We start from the raw sequence: 10,030 nt of genomic DNA on the forward strand, positions 1-10,030 counted from the left end.
GCTCAGAGGATACAGCGCTTGCTTCTCATGCCATGGGTGCCGTGATCGATACCTCGTATGCTCAATATTTTTTTTCTTATCTAACACACAAAGAGACAGTAGACATGTTTTTTTCTACATGCAGGGTGGAGGTGGGCGGCTGGCTCAGAGGATACAGCGCTTGCTTCTCATGCCATGGGTGCCGTGATCGATACCTCGTATGCTCAATATTTTTTTCTTCTCTAACACACAAAGAGACAGTAGACATGTTTTTTTCTACATGCAGGATGGAGGTGGGCTGCTGGCTCAGAGGATACAGCGCTTGCTTCTCATGCCATGGGTGCCGTGATCGATACCTCGTATGCTCAATATTTTTTTTCTTATCTAACACACAAAGAGACAGTAGACATGTTTTTTTCTACATGCAGGGTGGAGGTGGGCTGCTGGCTCAGAGGATACAGCGCTTGCTTCTCATGCCATGGGTGCCGTGATCGATACCTCGTATGCTCAATATTTTTTTTCTTCTCTAACACACAAAGAGACAGTAGACATGTTTTTTTCTACATGCAGGGTGGAGGTGGGCTGCTGGCTCAGAGGATACAGCGCTTGCTTCTCATGCCATGGGTGCCGTGATCGATACCTCGTATGCTCAATATTTTTTTTCTTATCTAACACACAAAGAGACAGTAGACATGTTTTTTTCTACATGCAGGGTGGAGGTAGGCGGCTGGCTCAGAGGATACAGCGCTTGCTTCTCATGCCATGGGTGCCGTGATCGATACCTCGTATGCTCAATATTTTTTTTCTTATCTAACACACAAAGAGACAGTAGACATGTTTTTTTCTACATGCAGGGTGGAGGTGGGCGGCTGGCTCAGAGGATACAGCGCTTGCTTCTCATGCCATGGGTGCCGTGATCGATACCTCGTATGCTCAATATTTTTTTTCTTATCTAACACACAAAGAGACAGTAGACATGTTTTTTTCTACATGCAGGGTGGAGGTGGGCGGCTGGCTCAGAGGATACAGCGCTTGCTTCTCATGCCATGGGTGCCGTGATCGATACCTCGTATGCTCAATATTTTTTTTCTTATCTAACACACAAAGAGACAGTAGACATGTTTTTTTCTACATGCAGGGTGGAGGTGGGCGGCTGGCTCAGAGGATACAGCGCTTGCTTCTCATGCCATGGGTGCCGTGATTGATACCTCGTATGCTCAATATTTTTTTTCTTATCTAACACACAAAGAGACAGTAGACATGTTTTTTTCTACATGCAGGATGGAGGTGGGCGGCTGGCTCAGAGGATACAGCGCTTGCTTCTCATGCCATGGGTGCCGTGATCGATACCTCGTATGCTCAATATTTTTTTTCTTATCTAACACACAAAGAGACAGTAGACATGTTTTTTTCTACATGCAGGATGGAGGTGGGCTGCTGGCTCAGAGGATACAGCGCTTGCTTCTCATGCCATGGGTGCCGTGATCGATACCTCGTATGCTCAATATTTTTTTTCTTATCTAACACACAAAGAGACAGTAGACATGTTTTTTTCTACATGCAGGATGGAGGTGGGCGGCTGGCTCAGAGGATACAGCGCTTGCTTCTCATGCCATGGGTGCCGTGATCGATACCTCGTATGCTCAATATTTTTTTTCTTATCTAACACACAAAGAGACAGTAGACATGTTTTTTCTACATGCAGGATGGAGGTGGGCGGCTGGCTCAGAGGATACAGCGCTTGCTTCTCATGCCATGGGTGCCGTGATCGATACCTCGTATGCTCAATATTTTTTTTCTTATCTAACACACAAAGAGACAGTAGACATGTTTTTTCTACATGCAGGATGGAGGTGGGCTGCTGGCTCAGAGGATACAGCGCTTGCTTCTCATGCCATGGGTGCCGTGATCGATACCTCGTATGCTCAATATTTTTTTTCTTATCTAACACACAAAGAGACAGTAGACATGTTTTTTTCTACATGCAGGGTGGAGGTGGGCGGCTGGCTGGCTCAAAGGATACAGCGCTTGCTTCTCATGCGATGGGTGCCGTGATCGATGCCTCGTGTGCTCAATATTTTTTTCTTATCTAACACACAAACAGACAGTAGACATGTTTTTTCTACATGCAGGATGGAGGTGGGCGGCTGGCTCAAAGGATACAGGAAGTACATGGACCGTAATGAAAACATGGTACTGTTGGGAGACTTTAACTGCACTCTGGAGAGTGGGGACAGAAGGAAACCATGCAAGAAAGCAGACCCTAGTGCGACTACGTTAGAGAGCTTAGTAGCTGATTTCAATATGGATGATGCTGCGCGGCAAGGAAAAGTGAAAGGACTCAAATTCACGCATTTCCAAAATGGTACAAACGCAAGACTAGATCGAATATACATTGCACTGAGCAATCGATGGACCACACTACAGTATGAAGCACGCCCCGCATATTTCAGTGACCATTGCCTACACTCTGAAAAAAAAAGGAGTCGTACCGACTCCTTTACGGGGGTAAAACGTCCTAACTCCGTGGTGCAAAATAACACCCCTTTTGAAGAGTATCTGCAACTCCGGGAACTACGGAGTAAAGTTTACTTCTATGGTACAGAGTAAAATTTACTCCCATATAGCTCCCTATTTACTTCAGCATATTGGGTGTAAAAGTAACTCCGTTCATGAGGCTGGCGTAACTCCACTGGGGAGTTCTTGTTATGCTACATAAGGCATAAAAGTTATGCCCTTCACCTGGAGTGCACATTACTCCAGTCGTCTCCTCACCTTGAAGATCATGCAAATAAGTGTTGCAAAACAGTATATCTAAATAAGAAACTTTTATTGTGTCTCTGATACAAATTGGCAAGAACAGAAAAAGGAAGCTTTCAGTGCTTAATATGATCCTATGAAAACAACTGGTAAGATGCCACAGGTACAAGTACATTCTTGCATCATAAGGTTGCCACACACCCAATGCAACTATCACCTGGCATATACTTCCAACTCCTACAAACAGGAAACAAAACAGTTATTCGAAGTTCATCTGTCACTATACATTAACATATCAGTGCATAGGAATTTGGCATGTCGGCACCCACTTTTCTGCTTTTTCATAAGAAAGCAGGGGGAGACGTGCCTTTTGAAGTGCATCTGACTGAGGCATAAAGTGCAGTACATGTACTTTAGATTTTTCTTTTTTCTTGGCAGAAGGTAGTTGCCTTATATGAGAAACTGCTGTCATATGTAGTTCACAATTTGGAGCCTACAAGAATATATATCTTGCCTAAAATAGATGTGTGTATACACTTCCGACGACACTCAGACACATGATTTGTAGTTGTTGGATTCATTGCACTTCAGCACGCCGACGTTGTTCTTCGAAGATAATCTTATTCATCTTTGAGAACATCGTCAATACATACAGTTTCAAGTTCCCGCACGACAACGGCCAACCGCTAAACGACCGCGCGATGTCAGTGTTGCTAGACTACGCAATGAAAACAACGAAAACGGTCCAAGAATATGAAGACGCCTCGCGCTCAACTCTTACCACGGAGTAAAGCGCTGGTTGAATGGAGTTATTAGAGCATGAAAACATAGAAACGCAGAAACAGGGAGTTGCAATGGTGTTTGGTGAGAGTTAAACTGCATCAAGGGGTGTAAAATTGCCTAATACTCTCGTTCGACTCCTTTTTTTCTCAGAGTGTTGTAACAGCCAAAGTCGGATACAGTAGAGAAGAGGAAAAAAGCCAAGCAGGTTGGAGTCTGTGGAAGCTAAATGCAAAGCTTCTCAAAGAAGAAGTCGGCCCAGGACGCACATTCCCAGGGCGTCAGTCGTGACGTTGCCCACATACCTGAGGCCGACAACGGCAAGCCCTATCGCCACCACCACCACCACCTTCTCAAAGAAGATACATTGACGCAATTTGTAAGCGAGAAACTTGGAGAGTTGGAAACAAGTAATAGCAGTTGGGTGATGGAGTGGGAAAAATTCAAGTTAGATTTCAGAGCATATGCAATTGAACAGAGCAACATAAAGTCTTACCATACTATGTACGAAGAACGTCAATTAAACAAACTACTCCTGGAGTTAATGAAATCAGAGTGCGCAAGTCCAGGGGAATACGCAGCAGAGATAAAAGACGTGAAGCTTAAACTAGAGTTGATATGCCAAAACAAGTACGAAGGTGTAAGAATAAGATCAAGGTCACAAGTGTATTTCCCAGACGAAATACCTGATAAGAGGCTACTGTACTTGGAAAAACGCCATGCTAAGAGGAAAACAATAACGGAAATTCAACATCAAAATAAGATAGTCACGAAAGCAGAAGAAATCCAGGATTGCTTTGAAGAGTATTACAAAGATTTAATCGGGCAAAAACAACAGAAGTATGACAAAGAAAAGGCTGAAGAAGTGCTCAAGCAAATGCCGAAAATTCAGGAAGTTGAGAAAGAGAGACTTGAAAGTGACATTACTCTTGAAGAAGTAAACAAAGCGATTAACGAGCTGTCAGCAAATCGAACTCCGGGGCCTGACGGCATTCCAAATGAGTTCTACAAAGCAAACATAGAAAAAGTGGCTAGAATATTGACTCAGGTTTATGCCGAAGCAGAACGAAGTGGAGAGCTACCAGCCTCTTTCAGACGAACACATACTGTGTTAATACCCAAGGAGATCCCAGAAGGAAAAGCCCCAAGTGTTAATGACTTTAGGCCCATAACACTGTGCAACGCGGATTATAAGATTTACGCCAAAGTATTGGCTTCGAGAGTTCAAAGTGTGATAAAAGCAGGGTGTCGAACCGCAAAAAATACGGGTTCGGTTCGGGTTCGGGTTCGCGTTGTTTTGATTTCGTTCCGGTTCGGTTCCGGTTCGGCCACGCCAAGAATCGAACCGGTTCGCAAACCGGTTCACAGCCCCGAACCGGTTCGCTAACCGGTTCAACGCTTCCGTTTTATATGTTCCATAAAACTGCTTTTATCAGGAAATGCGTGGCTAATAGCTTACTGCTGTTGTCTGCATTGACGTCTCTAGCGGTGAGGTAGCCCTTTCGCGAGAGAAATGAGGAATGGATGAACACTTATTGCAAATAGAGTCCACGCTGTTGAAGCGGTGTAGTCCTGCTATTTCCTGTTCCCAAAATCTCTTTTTTCACACGCACAGTGCCAGCAAGATACACTTAAAGGAGGCCTAATAAGATGGACTGCGTAACATAGACGACAGTACTAGCCGGCACACTGCCTTCGCAACGTCAATCGATCTGTAACCGTACTGAAGCATGTCTAAAATAAGCCTGCAAGCCTTACTCTGTCCGAGCTCACAGCAGTGTATTAGTTAATCCACAACACAAAGGCAATATGTCACGACACAACTGCACTACCAATAAGCAGAACCACATTTACTTTTCAAGCCACAACCAATCAAACAGGCACCGTTCTGCGTACGCTCCTTCTCCATTTCTCATGTTTAATGTTTAATTTGTACTGCTCACGTGTAAAGGGAAATCTTGGGCGCTTATTTGATCGCATATTCGTCCTGTAGAGCTACATAACTGGCCTACTCCATTCCTGTTTCATTCGTCCGCGTGACACCTCGTCTCTGAAGAGTAGATGCCGCACCGCGTGCGTGGGGCGCTAGCCGCGCGATCACAAGGACAGCTGCGCTTCAACATGTTAAAAAGACGCTGAAAGTATACTTACTATACGTCGTTGTCTCACTGCTAGGTGAAAATTTCTGAAATCCATGATATAGGCGCGTGATGATGATACCAATGTGTCTTCGTTCGGGGATAGAGAGGAACTCTTATGCTGACTTCTTTTATGTCCGAACCGTTTTGTTGCGAACCGGTTACCGCTATTATTTTTTACGGTTCTGCTCCGGTTCGGGTTCAACAGTGTCATAAAAATTTCGGTTCGGGTTCGGGTTCGGTTCCGGCAAAAATAACGGTTCAGGTTCGGGTTCGGTTCCGGCAAAAATAACGGTTCGGGTACGGTTTTCGGTTCGGGTTCGGGTTCGGTTCGACACCCTGGATAAAAGTGCTTGTCGGGGAACATCAAACATGTGCCATAAAAGGACGTAAAATACAAACCAACATTCATGTGGCCAGAACAATCTTGGACTTCTGTAGATACGAAGAAGAACACGCAGCACTGATAGAGGCAGACTTATCGAAAGCATTTGATAGGGTCGAGCATGAATTTTTGTTTCATTTGCTTAGCTGTATGAATTTCGGCTCGTTGTTTGTCAAAAGAATTCAAATGTGTTACCACCGAGTTGCAACAAAACCACTCATTAACAATATGTTAACGAATGCCATCAAAGTCTATCGGTCTGTTAGGCACGGCTGTCCATTATCCCCCTTGCTGTTTGACATGTACCTTGAGCCGCTATGTAGAAACGTTATCGCTTCCAGGCGCATTCGAGGGTTTGCACTGGCCCATGCCGAAGTGACGGTTTATGCAGACGATGTTGCCTTTCTAGTTAAGGACAAAAGAAGCGTGGTTGAAGTCTTTAACGAAATCGAGAAATTCTGTAATGTCCCTGGTGCTCAACTAAACAAAGCAAAAACAGTTGGTGTGTGGGCAGGGCAGTGGGGCACTTCTCCAGATCTATTCCAAGGGATAACCTGGCAGACAGTGTATCCCAAGTACCTGGGTGTACCGCTGGAAGCTAGCCGTAATTCGAACTCTATGTGGACGGAAGTAAGAGACAAAGTGAAAAAGCGTGTACGCCCCGAACGAGTCTTCAGAACGTAAATTGTTTTTTGAAAGCAGCTTAGCGCACTTCGTGAGTACAGATAGCAAGGTGATAGTGGCCGGCGATTTTAACTGTGTGGAACACCAACGTGATTGCACATATAAGAAACAAAGCAAAGACAGCAGTGTAACAGCACTAAAACATATACTGGTGGGAAATGACTTAGAAGATGTTTCAACAGGCAACGACGATTTGCCGGTCACGTTTACGCACTGGTAGGGCACGTCACATGCCAGATTAGATCGGATTTACGTTTCGGGGGAGTTGAGCCCTAGCAGAGCAGAATACCAAGTTAAGCCTGTGGCTTTCACTGATCACGCACTTGTCATTGCGCAGTTTAAGGCGGCGGAGGTGCCACAGAAGCAAAAAGGGTGGTCCCATGGAAGATGAACGAGAGCTTTTTGAACGACGAAGCCTTCGTGTCACTGATAAAAAAGATGCTTGCGGAGCTGAATAAGGAAGGAATAGACGCCCCAGCGTGGGAACGTTTCAAAGAGGAAGTACGAGTCAGTGCAATCGAGTACGGGCTGAAAATGGCAGCGGAAAAAAAGAAAGAGATGAAGGTGCTAATGGGAAGCTTGAATACCATAATTATGGCAGAGGAGAAAACGCCCGGCTGTTTCACACAAGACATAAAAGGAATAACGAAGAAGACACTGGAAAATATGCGAGAGAGGTACCGTGGCGCACAAGTGCGCAGCAGGGTAGAAGCCATTGAGAGAGACGAGACCATGGTGAAATTTTTCCTGGTGCGGGAAAGAGAAAGAAAGGAACAGAAATTCATATCAAGGATAGGAAGTGACGCCACCGACATGGAGGGGACGGAGGCTGTAGAGGAAGAGCTTTACAAGCACTACAAAACACATTTCAGCGCGGAAGAAAACACAAGTGTGAAATGCGCAGATATTTGCGAAGGAGTGCCAAAGGTGAACCCCGAAGACAGGCAACAAGGCCGTGTAAGAATGACTCAGCAAGAAATTCGGGCGGCAATCAAGAAGCTATCCAGGAACAAGGCACCTGGACCCGACGGCCTCGGTTCAGCTTTCTACAAAACCTTTGTGGACGATTTGTCTCCCGTTCTAGAAGTGGTTTTTGAGGATATTAGAAATCGTGGACTGATGACTCCGACAATGAGGAAATGCAACACAGTTCTCATTCCGAAGAAGATGAAGCAGAATGGAGTCCCAACCGTGTCTGATTTCCGCCCAATAAGCCTCCTCTGCAGTGATTATAAAATACTTGCAAAGATACTAGCACGACGACTGGACAGCGTGCTCTGGAAAATCATTGGCACCCATCAGACCTATGGAATCAAAGGACAGTATGCGAGGTGGCAAAAACAGTTGGCCCTCCACTAGCAGTATTTCAAGCGGATCTGAACCAGGCCTTCGACAGGGTATCCCACGGCTTCCTTTTCGACCTTCTGCGATGGATCGAAGTCGGGGAGGACATGGTAGAATGGGTGGAAATATGTTACAAGGAAATCTCGGCGCAGCTCGTGGTTAACGGCTGTCTGAGTCCACGCTTCTCAGTTTCGAGGTCAGTGCGGCAAGGATGTCCCCTGTCGCCAATTTTGTTCGCACTCTACCTGGAGCCGCTGTGCCGTGCGATAATTGACAACGTCCTAATAAGTGGGCTGAGGGCACCTCATCAAGAGGTTAAACTTGTAGCGTATGCGGACGACGTCACGGTAATCTGTTCAAGTAAGGAACAAGTGAAGGTCGCCCTTGCGATTGTGGAAGCTTTCTGTGATGCGTCTGGAGCCCGCCTCAACATTAACAAATCGAAAGGAGCGTGGATAGGAGACTGGGAAGAGAAGCCTACGCAATATCTCGAGACACAGTGGTCCTCAGAAGTTGGAAGGTACCTGGGAGTAAGTCTAGACTGGGAAACTGCCGACACTGCAAAATGGGAGCCAAAAATCAACGCACTTCAGGCGAAGCTAAAGCCGTACCAAGGCAGAAAACTGTCACTGATCAGCCGGAGCTACGTATGCAACACGGTGCTCTTCCCAGTAATCTTGTACCCGGCCCAGGCAACGCCCATTGACGCAACGACAGTACATCGCTTTGAAAGGACATGTGCCGTATTCCTGTGGCAGTCCAAATTCGAAAGAATGCGGCGAACCAACATCTTCTGGCCACTACAAGAGGGAGGGCTCGGTGTCGTCAACCTTGAGATCAAAATAAAAGTGTTACGCTTTATATATTTCCGAGACGAAGCAAGACCCCAGCTTCGAACTGCTATTCAGACCCTAGGAACCCACCATCTTCTGCAGTGGATCGTCAGCACGAAAGGCGGCGTGCCCAACACCAGGGTGCTTGGCTTCTACAGGGAGATTCAGAAAAGCATCACCTTTTTCTGCGAGAAGTTTTCCTGGGACTACCTGTCCAAGGTGAAGAAGAAGAAGTTATACTGGGATACGGTATCCAGCTCCTTCCCTCCTCCCCTTTATCGCCGCAGCTACAATGAAACACCCGGAGAGCATGGGCAGGATGTGTTACGACGCGTGCGAAGACTCCCCATTCCGACCAGCACAAATGACTTCTTTGTACGCTTTCATGTCGAAGTGGTTCCGGTGCAGCAATGGCTCTTAGGCAAAGGCTTCGACGTGCCACGAGCTGGTATGTGCCTTGTGTGTGGCCAAGAAGAGACTCTCCGGCATGCACTGTTCGATTGCAGGTCAGCCGTGCTGTTTTGGAGCGACCTTCGTGCAACGCTGGAGTTGTCGATCGACTTCTCATACGAGGAACTCAAGTTCCTCTTTTTCCCACGGGCCAGGTTCCCTGAACTCGTCAGTGTGGTTGACGCAGCGGGCTTGCATGCTCTATGGAAAAGCCGAACTGTGCGCGTAAAGTGCGACGTGCGAGCACTATCGCCGGTGGCATACCTGAAATCGAAATTGATGTGGACGTTGTCCCTGGTTGGACAGAACAGGTTGAGGGAAGAGCCCGAATGGAAGAGGTTAGCCACAGTAATTGAGAACATGGACCCAAAAACGTTTGGCTGCGTCATACGGAGGCGGTACAGAGCAACATGAGAGTCGCATTACAAGGCAGTCATGTTGAAGTGTTTTATATGTATAGACTTTTCGATGTAAGATTGTAATAAAAAAAAGGTGGGCGGCTGGCTCAGAGGATACAGCGCTTGCTTCGCATGCGATGGCTGCCGTGATCGATGCCTCGTATGCTCCATTTTTTTTCTTATCTAACACACAAAGAGACAGTAGACATGTTTTTTTCTACATGCAGGATGGAGGTGGGCGGCTGGCCTAGTGGATACAGCGCTTACTTCGCATACGAT

General features: G+C 46.3%; 1 protein-coding gene across 1 annotated transcript; it reads left to right on the forward strand.

The window, feature by feature from the left end:
• The first annotated feature begins 8,177 nt into the window (after positions 1-8,177).
• Positions 8,178-9,767, forward strand: LOC135374632 (uncharacterized). The gene has a single exon (XM_064607586.1). The coding sequence runs from the start codon at positions 8,178-8,180 to the stop codon at positions 9,765-9,767; it is 1,590 nt and encodes a 529-aa protein (XP_064463656.1).
• The last annotated feature ends 263 nt before the right edge of the window (positions 9,768-10,030 follow it).

The sequence above is a fragment of the Ornithodoros turicata genome, unplaced genomic scaffold, assembly GCF_037126465.1.
Source record: "Ornithodoros turicata isolate Travis unplaced genomic scaffold, ASM3712646v1 Chromosome87, whole genome shotgun sequence".
Lineage (NCBI taxonomy): Eukaryota > Metazoa > Arthropoda > Arachnida > Ixodida > Argasidae > Ornithodoros > Ornithodoros turicata.